This window comes from Pinus tabuliformis, chromosome 3_2, assembly GCF_031772625.1.
Source record: "Pinus tabuliformis cultivar Carrire ecotype Pingquan chromosome 3_2, CPIR1, whole genome shotgun sequence".
NCBI lineage: Eukaryota > Viridiplantae > Streptophyta > Pinopsida > Pinales > Pinaceae > Pinus > Pinus tabuliformis.
The window spans coordinates 180,100,684-180,124,303 of NC_142302.1; the positions used below are offsets into that span (position 1 = coordinate 180,100,684).

The following is a 23,620-nucleotide window of genomic DNA, read 5'->3' on the forward strand; positions in this document are numbered from 1 at the left end:
AATAAAGATTCTTAGCAATATTGACCGAACTGTGGCCATTTTAAATTTTCACCAAGTGACTTTTTTCAAAATCCTCTTCATGACTTCTAACAAGACATATTTTACAGGGAAAGATAATGGTCCTACTATTAAATAATTCATCGAAAGAGAAAAGTCATTATGGCCAAAACATTGGAAAGGTTTAGTATGGCTTAGTATGAAAGATAAGGCTGCCATATGGTGGAACTCACTTGACAACAAGCAGTCGTCCAAACTTTCGGATGAAGAATTTGAAAAACTCTTTTTGGACAAATGGTCTCATGCTAGAAAACAGGGGAATAAGACATGTAAGGGATTACTTTCTAATGGTATCTCCTTATTACAGGTTCATGGATGTATTCAGAAGGAGAAGATAATTGTATCTATAAATCCTAGTTGCAAGAAAAAATTTATAAATGTTAATTTGGAAAAAAGATTGGAAATCTCTACTAAACAAATGGAGCACACACAGGTTAATAATGAGTAGGCGCAAGTTTATAAAGATTTGAATATTTTTATGGATAAGTATGTATTGCATTCTGATTTTTATGCTTCAGATATGGCTAATGTGGATGTTGTTTTGGGATACCCTTGGATAGAATCTGTTGGTCAGCATGAGGACTTGTCATTAGGGCATGCAAGCTTCAAGGTGTTTTTACAAAGAACTTAGACTCAAAGGACTATGGACTCAATAATTTGCATTGAAGCAGGGCTTATTTGCAGAATGAAATGACAAGGAATGGAAGATGAAAATGGAAAATGGCAATGGAGAGTAGAAATGGCAATAGGCAATAAGCATGTGAATGAGCCTCTTGCTTTTATTTGTGGGTTATGAATGGACAAAAAGATATGGAAAGTGTATATGAATGTAACTGGAAAATATGGAGGAAAATTAGATGAATGGTTTATTATGACGTATGGATGTGATGGATGGATGTGATGGAGACAATAGTATCTGAAAGTTTTTCAAATGTTTGGATCTGATTTTGCATCATCATATTTCCTCTTTGTTGCTGATCATCCTCTTATGAAACAAATTGGTCTCTTAGAGAGACACCATTCTCTTGTAGTCATTTGTCCTTCCTCCTCGAACCTGCAAAAAAAAATAATACTTCTTCTGCAATGGAATGTAATATTATCAAAGGATAGATATGGCCAATCTCTCTAGTTATGATATTTACACACAAAACTAAGAATTTGTATTAATGAAACAAGTTCTTAAAGGCAAAATCAAAAGAATTTATACTTGATTTGAAATTAGTGCCTCAAGTTGATGTTGCCTCTTTTCAGCAATTTATTTCTTTATTTGTCATTTCAAACTCAAATGATGGATTTCTCATTGTGTAGATCTTATTGAGATCTTTCCAATGGTACTTAAATCATCAAAATCTGATTTTGTATGAAAAAGTTAGGCTGATTTGAACAATGAGGTTTTTCTGGTTGCGGAATTAGAGAACAGCTGCGGAATGTGCACAATTTCTGTAGCTGAAAATCTTGAATAAAAATTTAGCCATTCATCTTTCATCATCAATCCAAAATTAATCAATACCTTCAGAAAAGTGAGCAAATAACTTATTCATTTCATTGATTCAAAATTATTATTTTTTTCTTGACATGCAGTGACTTAGTGTGGCGACTCAGTGATAACAAACAACTTGACTTCCCTTTTGACCGGGGTATTTTTCATTGAATTGGATCAAATGAATAGAACACCATCCATGTACTGACATTCCCCCAGCTACCCATGTGGCTTGTTTTGCTTGATGACACCTACAACCTAGAGTTTAACAAAATAGCTGCGGAAAGTTGAACCAGCTGTGGAAAATTAAACTAGCTGCGGAAAGTTGAACTAGTTGCGGAAAGTGATTGAAATAGTCAACCATCAGACGCATATCCCTGACTGCCCCTTTTATCTAGCTAAAGAAAGTCCAAGTCTAAGTGTGTTCAACTGATTTAGTTCTCCCAATGAGCCCCATCATTTTTTTTTTTATTTTTTTTTATTTTTTTTTTGGTCTAAGCTTTAAAAGCAACCCAAAGTGATCACTTGGCAACACAGGAAGAGTCAAAATTTGAGACTGTCCTCTGGTTTTCTTCTCCTTTTTATGGGAGAGACTAGGAATGGGATTTGTCCCTATCATATCAATACTCTCAAAATTTTGAAAATGGCAAAACATTCTATCCAAACGCTTTTGCAAGAGACGATTTCCAGTTAGCATTTGATTAGCTTTAGTATCATATGTCCAGCCATCCTGACCAGGTCTCAGCGTCACCCAAGCATCATACCATCCATAAGGAAGAGGAGGAGCACCATCCAGCTTATCGTCCGAATTCATATCTCCTCAAAAACAACATTTGGTATATTATTCAATGATTTACGTAAGGGAGTTAAAACAGAGCCGTATGATTTTTGGACACGTATTTGCTGTTGGTCGTGAAACTGAAGCACAATCACGCGTTGCATGGGATTGTTAGCCATTAAAGACGTGTAATTAAGATTGAACACCAGCACATAGTTGATTCATAATTAGATTTCTCTTCCTCAGGCACGCCGAATTACATCACAGCTTGTTCATTTAATTGAAATTCAGTTTTTTTACACGCAGCAGGCAAAAATGGGCTCCAAAGAACTGAGGATTTCTCCTAGACCGCCATGAATTTATTAAAACATTTTCTGGGTTATCTAATTGACCCTACTGGTGAAAAAACCCATGTTTTATTTTTTTCAAATTCGCCTCCTTCTGGCCAATTCGTGCTCTCAAAGTTTGACATTTTTTTGTTGTTTACGTTTTTCTGAGTTAATGTTTTCAGTGTTCTGCCTTTTATGAATTTGTTGCATTTGGCCTTAAGATCAATCTCAGAGGGGGAAAAATTGTTTTCAGATGCAGTCAATAACAAATGAATCAATCAGGGGAGGAGATGCTATAAAAAAAAAAAATCTTTGCGAGCCTTCCAATCGGAGAATTTGTATGGTATACGCCTGACTGCAACAATCTACTTCTTTTCATGGTGTTTCCGAAATGCCTTCTAAACCCTAAGGACAGCGATCACTTCAAAAGTTTCTTCTTTGGTTAGACAATTGCCAGCTGATTCAAATGTCTTTACTCTTAATTTAAATGAGTGTTCTTGAAATGCAACTTGAACCTTGTTGCTGCCTCAGTAGTAATGCGAACAGCAGTAAGAGAATCTCTCATACAGAGTTCATCTTCTCTTAGATTCTCAAAAATTTCAAACTCATTAAAATTAATCATTTTCCTTGGCTCATTGTTATTATATTATACAAGATATCCAGTTAATCCTTCATATCCTTTCTTTGAAATCCATATCAACAAAAGTCCAACCAAATCCCAAAAACATAGACTTTTTATTTTAACACAGCAGTCCATGCAATTCGATCTATTTTTTTTTAAATGTTCTTGTAGGTTTGTTTTAAGGCCAAAACTTGAATAGGGATGCATATTTCTTATTGAGGCCAGCTAGGATTGAAGATAGCCATAGATTGTTTTTTTCTTTTTTCTCTCTGAAATTGTAAATTTTTATAAGAAGGATAAATGATTTTCAATTTCAGGCAGCAAAGACTTCAAAGAAAACATGCTAAAAGCAGGATTTTGACTGAGGTCTTAGGCTGGTTTTTTCATCGATCTGAGCTGGGCGACTAGAATAGGATCCATGTCGGGACAATTCTGGAGATGCCCATGTGGTCGATTTCTTCATTGGACGCTTGTAACCTGCTAAACCTTGAAACAGCTGCGGAATTCTCAACTAGCTGCAGAATCAGGGTACTTTCCGTAGCTAAGTTGCAAAACCTTATTAAAATAGGATACAGTGTTTTGAGGACCATTACAAACCATAACTAGTCAATTTTGGACAATTTGAACCTATCAAAGCAGTTGAGTTCCATTTTTTTTTTGAATCAATTGAAATGATGAAGTTTATTTTGTCTCTTTTTTTTTCTTTTTCTTTTTTTACATAACAATCCTTTTTCTGATCCTCCAGATCACACAAAGTGCAGGAGGAGAGCATACTCAAGAGTTATTATTTTTTTTTACTTAACAATCATTTTTCTGATCCTCCAGATCACACGAAGTGCAGGGGGAGAGCATACTCAAGAATTATTAAAATTTTTCAGATGTAAGAAATAAGCTCTCCTAATTACACTTCCCCGGCAACGACGCCAAAATGTCTAGTCAATTTAATGTCTTAAATTTCTCTACATAAATTATCAATCCGGGTATCGTAAATTGATGAAGTGTGGTGCACCATATGTGTTTAGTTAACATTTTTCTTACTTCGTTGTTTTATAGATTTTATTTTGTTTTTGTTGGTTTCCTAAAGTGTCTAATGCAAATGGAAATCCTATTCTAAGGTCTTAAGAATACTTTTAAAGGACAAGTATGGATAGAGATTTCAAGGCAAGGCCTATGTCCCTAATGATAATTTCCAAAACTTAGCATTTCAAAAGATCTCAAAACATGTTATTGATGGAATTAGTACTTAAAAAAAAGTGTAAATATGCAGCTACTTTAATCAAAATGGAATGCAACAACCAATCAATAAGCTAGTGACTATGACAGCCAGTATCCTTGCTGCTGTATAAAAAGAAAACTGAACTTAAAGCAATTCAAAGACTGTAAGCAAGGTAAACTAAATCATATTACATCAACTCATATTCTGACCCCTCACCATTTGACTCGCTCTGGCTATAGGGGATAATCATAAACAAATTGAACAATCTGATATCTAATTTGCATAAAATGAAACTAATATTAAACTACACATTCATACTTCAATCCCTCACCATTCGACTCGCTCTAGCTATAGGAGGTAACTGAAAATGACATGAGAAATTCAATAACTAACTTGCAGAAAAATAAACTAATATCAAACTACGCATTCATACTTCAATCCCTCGCCATTTGAGTTTCTCTGGCTATAGGAGGTAACTGAAAATGACATGAGTAATTCAATAACTAACTTGCAGAAAAATAAACTAATATCAAACTACACATGCATACTTCAACCCCTCACCATTTGAGTCGCTCTGGCTATAGGAGGTAACTGAAAATGACATGAGCAGTCTAATATCTATCTTGCATAAAAGTAAATGAACAAAATTAAACTAAAAGAAATAACAATGCTGGAATTAGAACTCAGAAAATAAATCCGCAGAAGGAAAAGATGATTCCATCATGTCATTAATCATTAAAAATCTATGTGCATTACTAATCTACAATCAATCGGTTGAACACACTTGCATGAATGAAAAAGCTAATCTATCAAACTTGAAAGCAATCAAATGACATAATGAAATCAAAGCAAAATTTACAAAATGAAATCTACTCTACCTTACATTCTAATATGCTCCATGAAATCTACTTCACATCTCCTTCCATGTTGAGAACATCAAAGCTTTATTCAAATTCTTCAAAATTACAAAGTACAACAAAGCTCTCCAAAGCTTTCAAAAGCCATCAAGGAAGAACTACAAACTCCAAGCTAAAGAATTTACAAGCTAAAAGACTAACAAGCTAACAAATGAAGGAGAGCGATCTCCTATTTATACAAAAAGATGAGAAGCCATCTCATTAATGAGAATCCATGAATCTCTCCTTCTACCTCTAGAGTCCTAATCAAAATAGGAACGGATAAGACACATGTCTTCTTAGAATTAATATAATTAGGAGATGTGACACATATCCTCATGATCCCATGATTCTTTCCACTCAAATTCGAATTTGGCCTTAGAGTGCCACATAAGGGTCTTCTAAAAGCCTCCTTTCAACCTACACATGTCAACAATCTCAACCCATTTGTTAGGTATAAACATATGCACATTATTTTCTAATTTTTAACCACAAATTCACTTAAAAGGCTTAGAATTAATAAAGATTGAAAAAAACATAAATGTGGCCCAATGATAATGAAATTGGGATGAATGTGGTAACATAGTAGTGAAATGGAGGTGAAATGGAGGTGATATAATGGACATAATAGTGAAAGTGTAATGGAAATGAATGACATTTTCAAGACTCAACATACCCCCCAACTGAAGCTATTGCATGTCCTCATGCAATATATATTACATTAACTCTTTTGATCCTTGAGTTTTGGCTTAGCTTTACATGATATCATTTGATAACTTCATATTTCTGCAAAGTGTTTTACTTGAATTACAACATGGTTGGTTCTTGTGTTACAACCATTTTTTTGTTGTTGCCTTCTATTTTGATCTTTGAACTTTGAATAATGATATTTTGATTATTGTTGTAAAGCATATATTTATTAGATTGCATGATGGTTGGTTCTTATGTGACAACCATGATTTTGTTTGTATCCAATTTATCTTTTAAGCACTTTTTCAAAAGCCATTGTATGCTCATAATAGCAATGTAATAACTAATATATGTTGAAAGTATGTGGGCCTCTGAATATGATATGGACATAGCAAGATATGAATATGAATGTATCCCCCCCAATTGATGGTATTGGCAATTTTATGAAATGAGGAAGAGAAATGATTTTCCAACAATTATCATTCTAGCTTTTTATGGAATTCTATGGTCAAAAGTTAGAAAATGACATACCTTCACTTACCCTTTGGAATGGATGAGTTGTATGTGTGGTGGCTGCAAAATTATGATCATATTCTTCTTCAAGTGGCTGAACAAGAGGAGTCATGGATAAAGAGATAAGATGACTTTTTATTGCTTCTACTAAAACTTGTTGAGTCTGCTCCAAAATGCTGAAAATAATAGTCTTCATGTATTCAAAACTCATTGGCACAATTCCTACTATGTGAAAAGATGTTCTGATGTCGAACATAGTAGGAAATTGTTGTCTTAATGGCCATTAATGGATGCCACTAGTCAACACAAGAACTCTCACCATTGATGACAATGAGAGTCAATATGCCTAAACACATCTTGATAAGTACGAATGGATTTTTCGATGTCGAGTCACTTAGAATATCTAACGAACAAGGGACATTAATGTATTCCCATTGTTTGTCAGCATGAGGACTTGCCATTAAGGCATGCAAGCCTCAAGGTGTTTTTACAAAGAAATTAGACTCAAAGGACTATGGACTCAATAATTTTCATTGAAGCAGGGCTTATTTGCGGAATGAAAATGACAAGGAATGGAAGATGAAAATGGAAAATGGCAATGGAGAGTAGAAATGGCAATGGGCAATAAGTATGTGAATGAGCCTCTTGCTTTTATTTGTGGGTTATGAATGGACAAAAAGAGATGGAAAGTGTATGTAAATGTAAATGGAAAATATGGAGGAAAATGAGATGAATGGTTTATTATGAAGTATGGATGTGATGGATGGATGTGATGGAGACAATAGTATCTGAAAGTTTTTCAAATGTTTGGATCTGATTTTGCATCATCATATTTCCTCTTTGTTGCTGATCATCCTCTTATGAAACAAATTTGTCTCTTAGAGAGACACCATTCTCTTGTAGTCATTTGTCCTTCCTCCTAGAACCTGCAAAAAAACTAATGCTTCTTCTGCAATGGAATGTAAGATTATCAAAGGAGAGAGATGGCCAATCTCTCTAGTTATGATATTTACACACAAAACTAAGAATTTGTATTAATGAAACAAGTTCTTAAAGGAAAAATCAAAAGAATTTATACCTGATTTGGAATTAGTGTCTCAAGTTGATGTTGCTTCTTTTCAGCAATTTATTTCATTATTTGTCATTTCAAACTCAAATGATGGATTTCTCATTGTGTAGATCTTGTTGAGATCTTTCCAATGGTACTTAAATCATCAAAATCTGATTTTGTATGAAAAATTTAGGCTGATTTGAACAATGAGGTTTTTCTGGCTGCGGAATTAGAGAACAGTTGCGGAATTGGACTTTAGCTGCGAAATGTGCACAGTTTCTGTAGCTAAAAATCTTGAATAAAAATTTAGCCATTCATCTTTTATCATCAATCCAAAATTAATCAATACCTTCAGAAAATTGAGCAAATAACGTATTCATTTCATTGATTCAAAATTATTATTTTTTTTACATGTAGTGACTTAGTGTGGCGACTCAGTGATAACACACAACTTGACTTCCCTTTTGACCGGGGTTTTTTTCATTGAATTGGATTAAATGAATAGGACACCATCCATGTACTGACATTCCCCCAGCTACGCATGTGGCTTGTTTTGTTTGATGACACCTGCAACCTAGAGTTTAACAAAATAGCTGCGGAAAGTTGAACCAGCTGCGAAAAGATGAATTAGTTGCGGAAAGTGGTTGAAACAGTAAACCATCAGACGAATATCCATTACTGCCCCTTTTATCTAGCTAAAGAAAGTCCAAGTCTAAGTATGTTCAACTGATTTAGTTCTCCCAATGAGCCCCATCATTTTTTTTTATATTTTTTTTATATTTTTATATTTTTTGGTCTAAGCTCTAAAAGAAACCCAAAGTGATCACTTGGCAACAGAGGAAGAGTCAAAATTTGAGACCGTCCTCTGGTTTTCTTCTTCTTTTTATGGGAGAGACCAGGTATGGGATTTGTCCCTATCATATCAATACTCTCAAAATTTTGAAAATGGCAAAACATTCTATCCAAACGCTTTTGCAAGAAACGATTTCCAGTTAGCATTTGATTAGCTTTAGTATCATATGTCCAGCCATCCTGACCACGTCTCAGCGTCACCCAAGCATCATACCATCCATAAGGAAGAGGAGGAGCACCATCCAACTTATCATCCTAATTCATATCTCCTGAAAAACAACATTTGGTATATTATTCAATGATTTATGTAAGGGAGTTAAAACAGAGCCGTATGATTTTTGGACACGTCTTTGATGTTGGTCGTGAAACTGAAGCACAATCACGCGTTGCATGGGACTGTTAGCCATTAAAGACGTGTAATTAACATTGAACACCAGCACATAGTTGATTCCTAATTAGATTTCTCTTCCTCAGGCATGCCGAATTACATCACAGCCTGTTCATTTAATTGAAATTCCGTTTTTTTACACGCAGCAAGCAAAAATGGGCTCCAAAGAACCAAGGATTTCTCCTAGACCGCTACGAATTTATTAACACGGCTTTTGGGTTATCTAATTGACCCTACTGGCGAAAAAACCCATGTTTTATTTTTTTCAAATTCGCCTCCGTCTGGACAAACCGTGCTCTCAAAGTTTGACGTTTTTTTTGTTGTTTACGTTTTTCTGAGTTAATGTTTTCACTGTTCTGCCTTTTATGAATTTGTTGCATTCGGCCTTAAGATCAATCTCAGAGGGGGAAAAGTTGTTTTCAGATGCAGTCAATAACAAATGAATCAGTCAGGGGAGGAGATGCTATAAAAAAAAAATCTTTGTGAGCCTTCAATCGCAGAATTTGTATGGTATACGCCTGACTCAACAATCTACTTCTTTTCATGGTGTTTCCAAAATGCCTTTTAAATCCTAAGGACAGCGATCACTTCAAAAGTTTCTTCTTTGGTTAGACGATTGTCAGCTGATTCAAATGTCTTTACTCTTAATTTAAATGAGTGTTCTTGAAATGCAACTTGAATCTTGCTGCTGCCTCAGTAGTAATGCGAACAATAACAAGAGAATCTCTCATACAAAGTTCATCTTCTCTTAGATTCTCAAAAATTTCAAACTCATTAAAATTAATCGTTTTCCTTGACTCATTGTTATTATATTCTACAAGATATCCAGTTAATCCTTCCTATCCTTTCTTTGAAAGCCATATCAACAAGAGTCCAACCAAATCCCAAAAACACAGAGTTTTTATTTTAACACAACAGTCCATGCAATTCGATCTATTTTTTTTTAAATGTTCTTGTAGGTTTGTTTTAAGGCAAAAACTTGAACAGGGATGCAGATTTATTATTGAGGCCAGCTAGGATTGAAGATAGCCATAGATTGTTTTTTTCTTTTTTTCTCTCTGAAATTGTAAATTTTTATAAGAAGGATAAATGATTTTCAATTTCAGGCAGCAAAGACTTCAAGGACAACATGCTAAAAGTAGGATTTTGACTGAGGTCTTAGGCTAGTTTTTTCATCGATCTGAGCTGGGTGACTAGGATAGGATCCATGTCGAGACAATTCTGGAGATGCCCATGTGGTCGATTTCTTCATTGGACGCTTGTAACCTGTTAAACCTTGAAACAGCTGCGGAATCAGGGCACTTTCCGCAGCTAAGTTGCAAAACCTTATTAAAACAGGATATAGTGTTTTGAGGACCACTACAAACCATAATCAGTCAATTTTGAGCAATTTGAACCTATCAAAACAGTTGAGTTCCATTTTTTTTTATTTATTTTTTGAATCAATTGAAATGATGAAGTTTATTTTGTCTCCTTTTTTTTTCTTTTTCCTTTTTTACATAACAATCCTTTTTCTGATCTTCCAAATCACACAAAGTGCAGGAGGAGAGCATACTCAAGAGTTATTAATTTTTTTTTACTTAACAATCCTTTTTCTGATCTTCCAGATCACACGAAGTGCAGGGGGAGAGCATACTCAAGAATTATTAAAATTTTTGAGATGTAAGAAATAAGGTCTCCTAATTACACTTCTCTGGCAACGGCGCCAAAACGTCTAATCAATTTAATGTCTTAAATTTCTCTACATAAATTATCAATCCAGGTACCATAAACTGATGAAGTGTGGTGCACCATATGTGCTTAGTTAACCTTTTTCTTACTTCGTTGTTTTATAGATTTTATTTTGTTTTGGGATTTTATTTTTGTTGGTTTCCTAAAGTGTCTAATGCAAATGGAAATCCTATTCTAAGGTCTTAAGAATACTTTTAAAGGACAAGTATGGATAGAGATTTCAAGACAAGGCCTATGTCCCTAATGGTAACTTCCAAAACTGAGCACTTCAAAAGATCTCAAAACATGTTATTGATGGAATTCGTACTTAAACAAAAGTGTAAATATGCAGCTACTTCAATCAAAATGGAATGCAACAACCAATCAATGAGCTAGTGACTATGAAACCCAGTATCCTTGTTGTTGTATAAAAAGAAAACTGAACTTAAAGCAATTCAAAAACTGTAAGCAAGATAAATTAAATCATATTACATCAACTCATATTCTGACCCCTCACCATTCAACTCGCTCTGGCTATAGGAGGTAACTGAAAATGACATGAGCAATTCAATAACTAACTTGCAGAAAAATAAACTAATATCAAACTACGCAATCATACTTCAATCCCTCACCATTTGAGTTGCTCTGGGTATAGGAGGTAACTGAAATGACATGAGTAATTCAATAACTAACTTGCAAAAAAATAAACTAATATTAAACTACGCATTCATACTTCAATCCCTAACCATTTGAGTCGCTCTGGCTATAGGAGGTAACGGAAAATGACATGAGCAGTCTAATATCTATCTTGCAAAAAAGTAAATGAACAAAACAAAACTGAAAGAAATAACAATGCTGGAATTAGAACTCAGAAAATAAATCAGCAGAAGGACAAGATGATTCCATCGTGTCATTAGTCATTAAAAAGCTATGTGTATTACTAATCTACAATCAACCGGTTAAACACACTTGCATGAATTAAAATTGCATGAATGAAAAATCTACTCTATCAAACTTGAAAGCAATCAAATGACAATGAAATCAAAGCAAAATTTACAAAATGAAATCTACTCTACCTTACATTCTAATATGCTCCATGACATCTATTTCACATCTCCTTCCATGTTGAGAACATCAAAGTTTTATTCAAATTCTTCAAAATTACAAAGCACAACAAAGCTCTCCAAAGCTTTCAAAAGCCATCAAGAAAGAACTACAAACTCCAAGCTAAAGAACTTACAAGGTAAAAGACTAACAAGCTAACAAATGAAGGAGAGAGATCTCTTATTTATACAAAAAGATGAGAAGTCATCTCATTAATGAGATTCCATGAATCTCTCCCTCTACCTCTAGAGTCCTAATCAAAATAGGAACTGATAAGACACATATCTTCTTAGAGTTAATATAATTAGGAGATGTGACACATATCCTCATGATCTCATGATTCTTTCCTCTCAAATTCAAATTTGGCCTAGAGTGCCACATAAGGGTCTTCTAGAAGCCTCCTTTCAATCTACACATGTCAACAATCTCAACCCATTTGTTAGGTATAAGAATATGCACATTATTTTCTAAATTTTAACCACAAATTCACTTAAAAGGCTTAGAATTAATAAAGATTAGAAAAAACATAAATGTGGCCCAATGATAATGAAAGTGGGATGAATGTGGTGACATAGTAGTGAAATGGAGGTGAAATGGAGGTGATATAATGGACCTAATAGTGAAAGTTTAATGGAAATGAATGAAATTTTCAAGACTCAACAGGTACTATCAATATTAATGTGCAAAAGAAATTCCTGAAACTCTGATATAAAAAGAAGAAAATTACTTTACAGGATATTTCCATCAATACGCCGATAGAGTCCAAGGACACTGAAGTAGAAAATGTTACAGGTACTGATACATCAGATGAGGAATCCGTAGTTGAAGTAATATTGGAAGATAAGCAACAACAGCATGCGCCACAACATGTACCAGATACCAATCAGGCTCCATTAGGTGGTGAATTAAAGAAAAATACATCGTTGGTTAAAACATCAGTATATCACCACCTACATCACCCCGCAAGAAAACAACCAACACGATAGAAACAAATTAGCCACAAGGACAACAACCCCCAAAAAACAGATAGAGAGGGGCGACGATCCGCCGACAACACATCAACACAGAAGAGTCGCCAGGGTCAACTTCCATCTCAAGCGAGCGAGGCACCAGCTAGATCGAGGGTTCACCTTTCTCTTGGATGGCTAGATGCACATGCATGGTACCAGTGGACTACTCTTTTGAGTAGATCTTATTATTTGTGTTCTTCTTATGTTTCGGGGATGAAACATGTTTAAGGGGGGTGGAATGTAGTATACCTAGGGGGATAGTATGGGGTACAGAGGGAGGTACCCAAGGGAATAATGTAATAATGGGATGGGCCATAGTTATAAGGTAAGCCTGTGGTATTAGATATATGGTATTGAGAGAACCATGGTAATGACCCATGGTATTATATGTATGAATCATATATAGAGGCTAGAGACTCCCCATTGAGAGATGTCAAGGATTATTGTATTGGCAAGCATATGGCTTGTGGAGTGTTCTCCTTCCTTAAGGAGTGATTGTATGGTGTTACCCTACCTCAAGGGTTTGATCAATAAAGAAGAATTTTCATGTTATATTATTGGATCGATCTTGTTCTAGGTATATTTTCTATTTTCATATATTTGTAGGTTAGATCTATTACACATCCATTGCATAAACCCAATTTCAACCCAACAAAAGATTATAATCTAGATTGGAATCAACTATTTCTACCTTTACATTAACAACCTTTCCCCCAACAAAGACAGGAAAGGCTGGAAGAATTCCATGAGGCCTATGAGAATGACCATGGAATGCAGTAAGGAGAGTAAGGTAAGGAACAACTTCCGGAGATCCGATAGCCTTCCAACATGACATCGACATGACACATGTGGAGGCCCTTTCATCAACTATAGCTCGAAAGAGTTTCATTTTCCAATGTGTATATTTAATCTAGAAAGCCATGTGATGAGGGAAATATCTTCTACATCTATTGCCAAAGGCATTTGATCTGTCATAAAGGCCTCTTGGTTTAGGTCCCAGTAAACAACAAGAATTTCTAGCAACCGAGTTTGGGTTTTCATGTTTGACAGCATATAAAATTTGAGCAATCCACAATTTCTTAATGCATCCAATTCTCCTTCCAATGCATCAACTTCACTATGATCCCTCTCCTTCCAAACAATTGACATCCTGCGATTTGAAGAAATTTCATCCAGAATTTGATTGTTTCAAATTTGTTTGCGCATACACGACTTTTCTAAATGACAATCGCGTGTACACATTCCTTTTCCTTTGAAAACTTGCATGTAGGGCTTTCTACACGTGACTTTCAAAGGGTCAACCCACATACATGCAGAAGCAAAATTTAAATTAAAAATCCCAATGGTGAAAAATCACTTGAATTTATTCAAAATGCATGAAAAGGTGACAAGTTGAGTTTTGAAATTACCTAGAAGCCTGTGGTTAACAAATGGGTTGAGAAAATCATGGAATGTGGTTTCCCAAACTTTTTCTCCCAAACTCTCAAACTCTCAAGGCTTGCAAGTCAAAATGAATTGTGGTGAGTTGAAATCTCTTTTTATAATGAAATTTTAAAAACCCATTTTATAAAGTTCATATTTTTTATTTTTTATTTTATTTGGTGAACTTTTAATTTTTGGCTTGAAATGTTGGGGAAGGTTTCTTTATAATAGAAGATGATCATCTCTACAAGGATACAAGGGTTTCCTATGATTGGTAGTGTAGGAGGCACAGGGAAAATCAGACTTGATCTAGGGACCAAGGGACTATAATGTCGATATCCTATCTCCTTCTCTGATTTAGGCATTCCCATGAGGTGTATAAATACCACTAGAAATTATTTGATACAGTTAGGCCATGGGCTCTTGTAAGTGGGCTTTCAGTGAAACCCGTAAACCCCTCCCAAGAAATAGGAAATGTTTATTTTTTTCATATTTTAAATTATGTACGTGGGTTTGGTATAATGGTACACGCATACACATGCTTTTATAAGGGCAAAGTCGCATACGGAATTTAAAAATTTGTTTTTTAATAAGTGATCAAGTCTAAATGGGAAAGGGTTGCCCAAGGCCATATAAGAGCATCATAACTACAATAATGCTAAATGATGTTATAACACCAACGTGTAATGCCCTCACCCCACATTTACCCACTTTTACAAGCTCTCCAGGGTAAACATGAGCTGAGTGTCACTCTGATATGATACGACCTCCAAGTTCTAGTTATGGAAGTGGGGCCTACAAACTAGAAGCTTAGTGATACCTCTCAAAAACACCAGGTAACCCAAATGTCAGCCCACAACCTTTGATGATCATATCCTGAGCTGGAACATCTTTTTCACAAGCCTAACACCCCAACTGCACCCATAATATGGGGTACATGCGATTATGAGGCTCCAACCACACCCATAAGCCTGCCTTCATGCGGTTATGACTTAAATTTCTCTATTTTGTGCTAGCATTTATGGGATTTGTGCCATTTGTTTAAGGATGGCCTTTAGGCCACTACCCAAAACATGTCTAATATGATAACAATGCTAATAAATCAATACTCAAGCAATATCTTGACCAAGACATGCCTAATACATAATACACATTCCGTCAAATAGATAGTAAACATAGAAGTTGCAGGTCATGAATGCATATTTAATCATAAACTTTTAATCTTCATTTGAGAATCACCAAGGTTCAATGCCCTCTCAAGCTATCTGCAACAACACTTTTTAGTCCATGCATTAATCAACCATTCAATAACTTATCAAATCATGAATAAGAGCCATAGTTAGAGCACATCATAGAACCATGCATATAACCAGAATAGGAACCATGACAAATTAGTCATAAAATCACATAATAACTAGTACATGTGCTCGTAAATCATAATAGGGAAAATAGCTCATATTAACATATGAAAATTTCAACCAAGTTAGGGACTTCCACGTACCACCCAACCATAGATTGTGCTAAACCAAATCTCTCTTTCATCTAATCACCCTCACGCCATATTCCAAGCATGAATGTGGGATCATATTGGTTAAACCAAAATAGAACCAAATAGGGATTCTAGATGGCAAACCACCTCAACCATAGTGATTTCACCTAACTAGTCCAAAACCATCAATACCAACTAGATTGGTCTCTTCCCAAGATGTCCAGGGCTCTAGGAATTCTATCTCAACCCACAGCCTCCAAGGACCGAAGTTGTTACAGGGCTCCAAATAACTACCATCTCAACCCAAAACTTCCAGGGACACAAGTTGTTCTAAGTATCCAAAGATTCTACCCCAACCCACATCCATAGGGAACCTGAGAACTAATTAGGAAATCCAAATGGGGAACCCACTACATTGTAACAACCCTTGGTTGATTTTCCATGTAAATAAAATAAGACCAAGGTCATGGGAAACATATTCCAAGATTAATGGTGGTTAAAACATAGTGATGGGAATCACTTGTAATTCATTTATGGCTATGGAAATTTGCAAAGGCATTGGCAAGGGCAAAGAGACATTAATTGGCATTTAATTATGAAAATAAAGGAAAATAGGAGAAAAGGGAGATGAAGAGACACAAATTTGCATGCAAGGGAAATTAGAGGGAAAATGAAACAAATAGAGACATCAATGATAAAAAGGCTTCAAAGAAACAATTCACATCTTTTGTCATTTTTTGTCTAGATTTTTTACAGTTTTGGGTTGGAGCTCTTGTTCATTCTCTCTCTCTCTCTCTCATACTCTTGCACAATTAGATTATTTTTGGAGCATGCTTGGGGCACTCTAGTACTCACTTGGATTGAATAAAGAAGACAAAGGAAAGCAGGGAAGCACAAAGATACTGGGGGATCAACAAGTACAACAGGATTTCTTTGCAGGTAACGATTAGGTGCTCAAAATTATTCTAAAAAATCAAAGTGTCAGAATATTGTTAAACTTAGCTTCAAATTGAAGAGCTCATCATTCTGATTCCAATGGTGTGAACAACACTCAAATCCGAGCTCACATGCAAAAGTTAGAGCAAGTAAAAGCTCAGGTTTGACTTGCTCACATGGCAAGATTGGATGATGTGGTAGGTTCCATCAGCGAATCGAGAGGTGCCAAGTTGCAAGCTGCCATTGGTCCCCACATTTCACAAACTGCACATCGGCGAAGGGAGGTATTACAGAATCGGCCCTTGGCAGGTACCGCGTTGCAATGCGATCACACATCTCGCACAACACTACAGAATCGACCCCGGCAATAATCTCGTTTGCGATTTGCGATGGGGCTCCAAACCTAATATTTTATGGACTAGCTTTGATAATCCCGGTGGGTCCACAGTTGTATGCATTTTGGTGTCTGCCGATAGAAAGCACCGATTGCAATTTGTGATTGGGTTCCCGCATGCGATAAGGTTATAGGTTGCAGTTAATGTCCCATCGGGTCTGCCAGATCGCAATTGCACATTGACTGCCTTGTTCACGGACCATAAGCCTGTAAAACTATGCCAATTGCGATTTTCTATAAGACAGATGGTGCTAGAAGATTATGGCCCGTCACACAGCAAAATTTTCTCTCAATTAGCAGATTTTTGGAGCGAAATTGTGGGTTCATGTCGGATGTGGAGAAATTTATGGAGAAAATAATGCGAAAATAAGGGAAATTCATAACTTCTTCATTTTTCCACCAAATTGGTGGAAAAAAGAGGCTAGATAGCCATTTTTTAGTATTCTTGACTCATTGGAGCAATTTTAAGAAGCATTTGAGCATTGTAAACACATAATTTTACACTTTTGAGCATAATAGAGAGGCCCAAGCCATTGTAAGCTAGACCAAGGAGACATAGCCCAGGAGGGGTGAACTCCTTTATTATGTGCTTATTGTAATGTGTTTTTTATGATGTTTTGTACATGTTTATGTTATTGTTTAGTTTTTGGTTTATGTTAAACTGCGCGTAAAATTAACATACAAACTCTTCATTTCACTTGCAAAAATTCATGAGTCCTTAAGCACAATGAAAGCATTTTTTTAATAGTATGAGGAAGATCTTAGCACTGCAATATAATATTCTAAATAGGATCAATTTGGTATCAGAGCACCAGGTTTTCTTTGTGAAAGAGGGATTTAATTGTTTGCAAGTTTACTTCATGCTTACAAGGTTAAAACTCAAAAGAGGTGAAGGAAATTTGTTTGGAAACCCTGAATTTGGGTCAAGGGGAAGGAGAGCAAGGTTGCCACAATCTCCAACACCAATTCAGCCTCAAGTTGTAGTTGAGACTCCAAAGGTCATGTCTCATGAAGGAGAACCTACAAACATGACAAAATATGAGAAGACTTTCAGAAAGGCTTTCTTTGATATGACAGAGATAGTGAAGGTCCTATATGAAGAGAGGAATACCAAGTTGCAAGGAGAAAGTTCCAAACCTCCCAATGAAGAAGGCTCTTCAGGAGGAGGTAATGGAAATGGAGACAAACCTCCACCCTCTCCACCATCTTACTCAGCTTCTTCTTCACAAGCATCTTCACCCTCGTCCACTAACACAACCCTTACCCATACTCATCATCATTCTTCAAAAGGAACTGGTAAATCACCTTTTTTAAAAATTGATGGTAAATTTGAGTTGCCCATGTATAATGGTGAATTGAATGCAGAGAATCTTGATAATTAGATTCATCAGTTGGAGGTGTATTGCAGGATTCAAAACATTCAAGAGTATGACATAAATATTAAGTTAACTTCCTTGAGAATGGAGGGTGCAACACTAGTATGGTGGAAATCAAAGACCCAAGAGGAGATTAAAAAACACGGTAAGATCTCAATTTATTGGAATGATTTCACTATTGCAATTAAAACACAATTCTACCCTCTAGCTTATATGCAAAAATCTATCATGAATTAACAGAGCTTTAGATAGCTAAAAGGTCAAAATGTGCAAGATTACACCCAAGGAATCAGAAAAAGGTCTTTGATTTTAGGTGTGGATTTGCAATCACTAGACACATTGCTGAAGTACATAGGAGTTTTGCATAGCTACCTTAGGCATACTATATTAATGTTTAATCCCAATAATCTAGATGATGGGTGTGTGTAAGGCACCCATCTTGAGGCAAGAGGGAAAAACACCCCAGAAGAAGGTAGTAAGAAGCCATTTAAGAGTAAAGGAAAAGAAAATAATTTCAAATGGAAGGCAAAGAAAAATGTGTCTATACAAAAGAACAAGAGAAACTTACATGCAAACATTGTTCGAGAGAGGGTCACGATGAAGCTCATTGTTGGAAGCTTCATCCTGAAATGAGACCAAAAAGAAACAACAACAAGGGAAAACAAAAAACAATTGCAACCACTCAACAAGATTTTGGATCTGATTCAGGTAATGAAACTAAAATCACATCCATTTTTTAGTATTCTGGACTCATTGGAGAAGTTTGGAGAAGCATTTGAGCATTGTAAACACAGATTTTTACACTTTTAAGCATAATAGAGAGACCCAAGCCATTGGAAGTTGGACCAAAGAGACGTAGCCCAAGAGGGGTGAACTCCTTTATCATGTGCTTGTTGTAATGTGTTTTTGATGTTGTTTTGTACATGTTTATGCTGTTGTTCAGTTTTCGATTTATGTTAAATTGCCCATACAATTAACATAAAAACTCTTCATTTCACTTGCAAAAATTCATGAATCCTTAAGCACAATGAAGGCATTTTTTTAATAATCTGAGGAAGATCTTAGCACTGCAATCTAATATTCAAAATCATATCAATTTGGTATCGAGATTCTCACTTTGTTGGGAATTTTTGGTCAAGCTTGTGGGGATTCATGGACACCAAATTGAAAAAGAGTACAACCTTTCATCGACAAACAAATGGTCAAACAGAGGTAGTGAACGAAACAGTGATACATCTTATGCATTGAAGATAGTTTTTATATCATAAAGGTATGGGCTATCCAAAATGATGCCACAAATATCTAACGGAACAATGTCAAGCTCCACTTCATCTATGAATTTTGCAGCGATAGCGAATTTCAGTTTACACTTTCTTGTAACCTGCAATTGTGCATTGTCACATTCCCATCCAAGTGGATACAGTTTATGATGTGGAACAGTTTCCATATTTAAACTTTGGACAATATTTTCATAGATAAGATTGGCTGGAGAGCCTCTATCGAACAACGTATCAATCTTGTTATGTTTTGAGATCACCCTTATGTGAAACAGTTCTATTCTCCTCTTTTCATTTGGAATTTCATTTTGTGAGTCTGAAGAACTAGTACTGGCAATGGATTCTTTTCCTTTTAACCTCATGGCTATGATTTTAGTTTCATCACCCGAATCGGATCCCAAATCATGTTGAGTGGTTGAAGTTGTCTTCTATTTTCCCTTGTTGTTGTTTCTTTTGGTCTCATTTTGGGATGAAGCTTCCAACAGTGAGCTTCATCACGACCCTCTCTAGAATAGTGTTTGCATGTAATTTTCTCTCCTTTTTTGATAGACACATTTTTCTTTGCCTTCCATTTGAAATTCTCTTTCCTTTACTCTTAAATGGATTTTTAATACCTTCTTCTAGGGTTTTTTTCCCTCTTGCCTCAAGATGAGTGGCTTGCACACACACATCATCTAGATTATTGGGATTAAACATTAAGATAGTGTTACACAGTATTTTGTCACTAACCCCGCATCCCCTGGTCCCGGGTAGAGTCGGTCCCTAAATGGCATCTGTTCTATGTCATACATCAAAAAATGTGTCCACATCTTCCAAATCATTCAAGAAGATTAACAATGCTCTTTAATCCTAAATATTGACCCTTTTTACCCATGTTCCAAGATCGTCGCAAGAGCACCTCATTATGTCTACGACAATAACTTAAAATGGACCAGAACGTCGCGACGTCATCGCAAGGGTACATTTTTTCCCTACAACGGTCGGTTTTTAGGGCTTGTCACAAGTCCTCAATATCCTTCTTGCGATGATAGCTCTGAATACATTGTTGCCCCACAATGTCGTCTCTGAGTCCTAGTGTTTGACTTGTGACGACCCAGATATGGCGAATTAGTTCGAACAGAATGCTTCTGGGTGGTTCTGGAACTGGTTGTTGGGTCAAGGAAGTTTGCCTTTCCTCCTTTGAGATGGTGGTTCCACCTTTTGAGAAACATCCCTTGAAGATAAGCTCCCTCTCCCTCATTTATGGAGGCTCCTCCTCTTATAAAAGCATTCCCCATTGCTATGATCAACTAGTTTTTGGTATTGAGCAAATTAGCTAGTTTTGGTGTGAGATTGATAGTTTCCAGTGTGAATTGCTGATAGTCTAGCAATTGGTTTTGGATTGCCTTAGCCCTATACTAGCGCTTTTGGGTGAGAGAGAGAGATATTAGCCTATTGGTAGACCTTTTGAGAGTGAATGCTTAAGGAGACATACTGATGGGACCCTTCGAAGAAGCTTGTGACATCAAGGCTTGGTTGTAAGCTTTGATTTTTCTCATATTAATGCAATCAATGGTGATTTCCTATGTCATCTGTAAAATATATTTGATAGCTTATGGTTCCTTGACTCTGTAAGTGAATAGTTCATTGTTTTGCTCTATTATGTGTTCTGTTTTTCTCTTGTGTTGTTTTAGGTGAATCACTCATCGAGGAGAAGGAAACGATAGTTGAAGCAGCGTAACGAAGGCTCCATCAAACACCGACATAAATTAGGATCTTATAACGATGACTAATTAAGGAAATTAGTTGTTGTTTTATCTTTCTGTGACTAGACCCACTCTAGGGCTAGAGGGGTTGCCTCTGTCCGTAGAGGGAACATTACCTACATCACAGATAGCATGCCTAAGGTAATTGTGTAAACCTTCTATGTACTTCAACAATGTGTCATGTTATTGCAAATCCACACCTAACATCAAAGACCTTTTCTAAATTCTTGGGTGTAATATTGCACATTTTTACCTTTTAGCTATCTAAAGTTCTGTTAATTCATGATAGCTTTATGCATATAAGCTAGAGGGTAGAATTGTCTTTTAATTGCAGCAGTGAAATCATTCCAAAAAATTGAGATCTTACCGTGTTTTTAATCTCCTCTTGGGTCTTTGATTCCCACCATACTAGTGTTGCACCCTCCATTCTCAAGGAAGTTAACTAAATCTTTATGTCATCCTCTTGAAGGTTTTGAATCCTATAATAGACCTCCAACTGACGAATCCAATTATCAATATTCTCTACATTCACTTCACCATTATACATGGGCAAGTCGAATTTAACATCAATTTTTAAAAAAGGTGATTTACCAGTTCCTTTTGAAGAATGACGATGAGTATGAGTAAGGGTTGTGTTAGTGGAAGAGGGTGAAGATGCTTGTGAAGAAGAAGATGAATAAGAGGATGGAGAGGGTGGAGGTTTGTCTCCATTTCCATTACCTCCTCCCGAATATCCTTCTCCATTGGGAGGTTTGGAACTTTATCCTTGCAACTTGGTATTCCTCTCTTCATATAGGACCTTCACCATCTTTGTCATATCAAAGAAAACCTTTCTGAAAGTCTTCTCATCTTCTTTCATGTTTGTAAGCTTTCCTTCATGAGACATGATCTCTGGAGTCTCAAATACAACTTGAGGCTGAACTAGTGTTGGAGATTGTGGCAACATTTCTCTCCTTCCCCTTGACCCAACTTCAAGGCTTCCAACCAACTTTCCTTCACCTATTTTGAGTTTTAACAAAGTAAGCATGACATAAACTTGCAAACAATTAAATCCTTCTTTCACAAAACAAACCTAGTGCTCTGATACCAAATTGATCTTATTTAGAATATTAGATTGCAGTGCTAAGATCTTCCTCAGATTATAAACAAAATGCTTTCATTGTGCTTAAGGATTTGTTACACAGTAGTTTGTCACCATTTGTCACCATCCCTGTTACCCCTTTCCCGCACTTTGGAGGACTCATTCCGGGACCTGTGAGAAGTGACATAACTTGAAAACACTTGCATTATGTTCCCCTAAGTATGGACTTCATATGCCTTGAAGACATCTCCTGCAGAATATCCTTAAAAAGTCCCCTTTTTCCATTAGCGCGGATCCACAGTGTATTACCCGCGCCAATGGGGGAAATCCTCCAAAGAGGGCGCGCCAGTTGGCGCTCTGTCTCAGAGTTATACCCGCACCAACCGAGTTTGGGAAAGCTTTTTAACAAACGCACGCCCGAAGGTTTTTTCCTTTCGACTCATGAAGCTTTTTAAGGATAATGCCAATCCCATGGATGTCCTGATTCATCGTATCTCCCTTTCCTCTATCCATAATAGATTTTGAGGATAAACCCAATCCCATAGATGGTGTGATTCATTGTATCTCCCTTTCCTCCATCTATAAAAGCTTGTTCTGTTGCCTTGGACAAGCTAGTTCGAGCATAGGGAGAATTATACTTTCAGAAGTCTAAGAGATTGCTATAAGAGTCTTCTTTGCATTCATAATCAAAGAGAGAGAGGCTTGTTCCCAATCCCAACAAGCTTTTCAAGGCATATGTAGCTGATCACCCAGCCAAAGGAGGATTTGACGTCAGAACTATGGTTGTATTCTTCTTTGTTGATTATCAATAATAGATGACTATCATTATGGTTCCACTCTTGTCGTTCATTGTAATGATGTTTGAATTATATCTTTTTTGACCGATATATAATTGCATCTATTGGATTTTATGCTTGTATTCGTGTCGTTCTTTGCATGTGCAGGCGTCCATTCACGGAGATCGTGAGAATCGTGACCTGCTAGAGCAAAGGAAAGAGAGTGTCAACTCTTCTACAACACTAGCGTTGGAATCCAAGTAGGTTCTCATAATCCACCTTTAATTTGCAATTAGGAACTTGCGTGATAGCATTGTTTGATTGTTGCTAGACCCATTTTGGGCTAGTGGGATCACCTCTTTCCGCAGAGGGGATTTACCTCTCCAACAATTTGGCGACTCCATTGGGGAAGCTATTTGTTGTTTGAT

General features: G+C 36.2%; 1 protein-coding gene across 1 annotated transcript in view; it reads left to right on the plus strand.

Moving 5' to 3' along the window:
* Window positions 1–23,400, plus strand: part of LOC149180384 (ethylene-responsive transcription factor 4-like) — a 31,148-nt gene extending 7,748 nt beyond the window's left edge. The window contains exon 2 of the mRNA XM_089413865.1: window positions 23,361–23,400. Coding sequence (XP_089269991.1) covers window positions 23,361–23,400 — 40 coding nt within the window. The remainder of the gene's footprint in view (window positions 1–23,360) is intronic.
* Window positions 23,401–23,620: the final 220 nt, after the last annotated feature.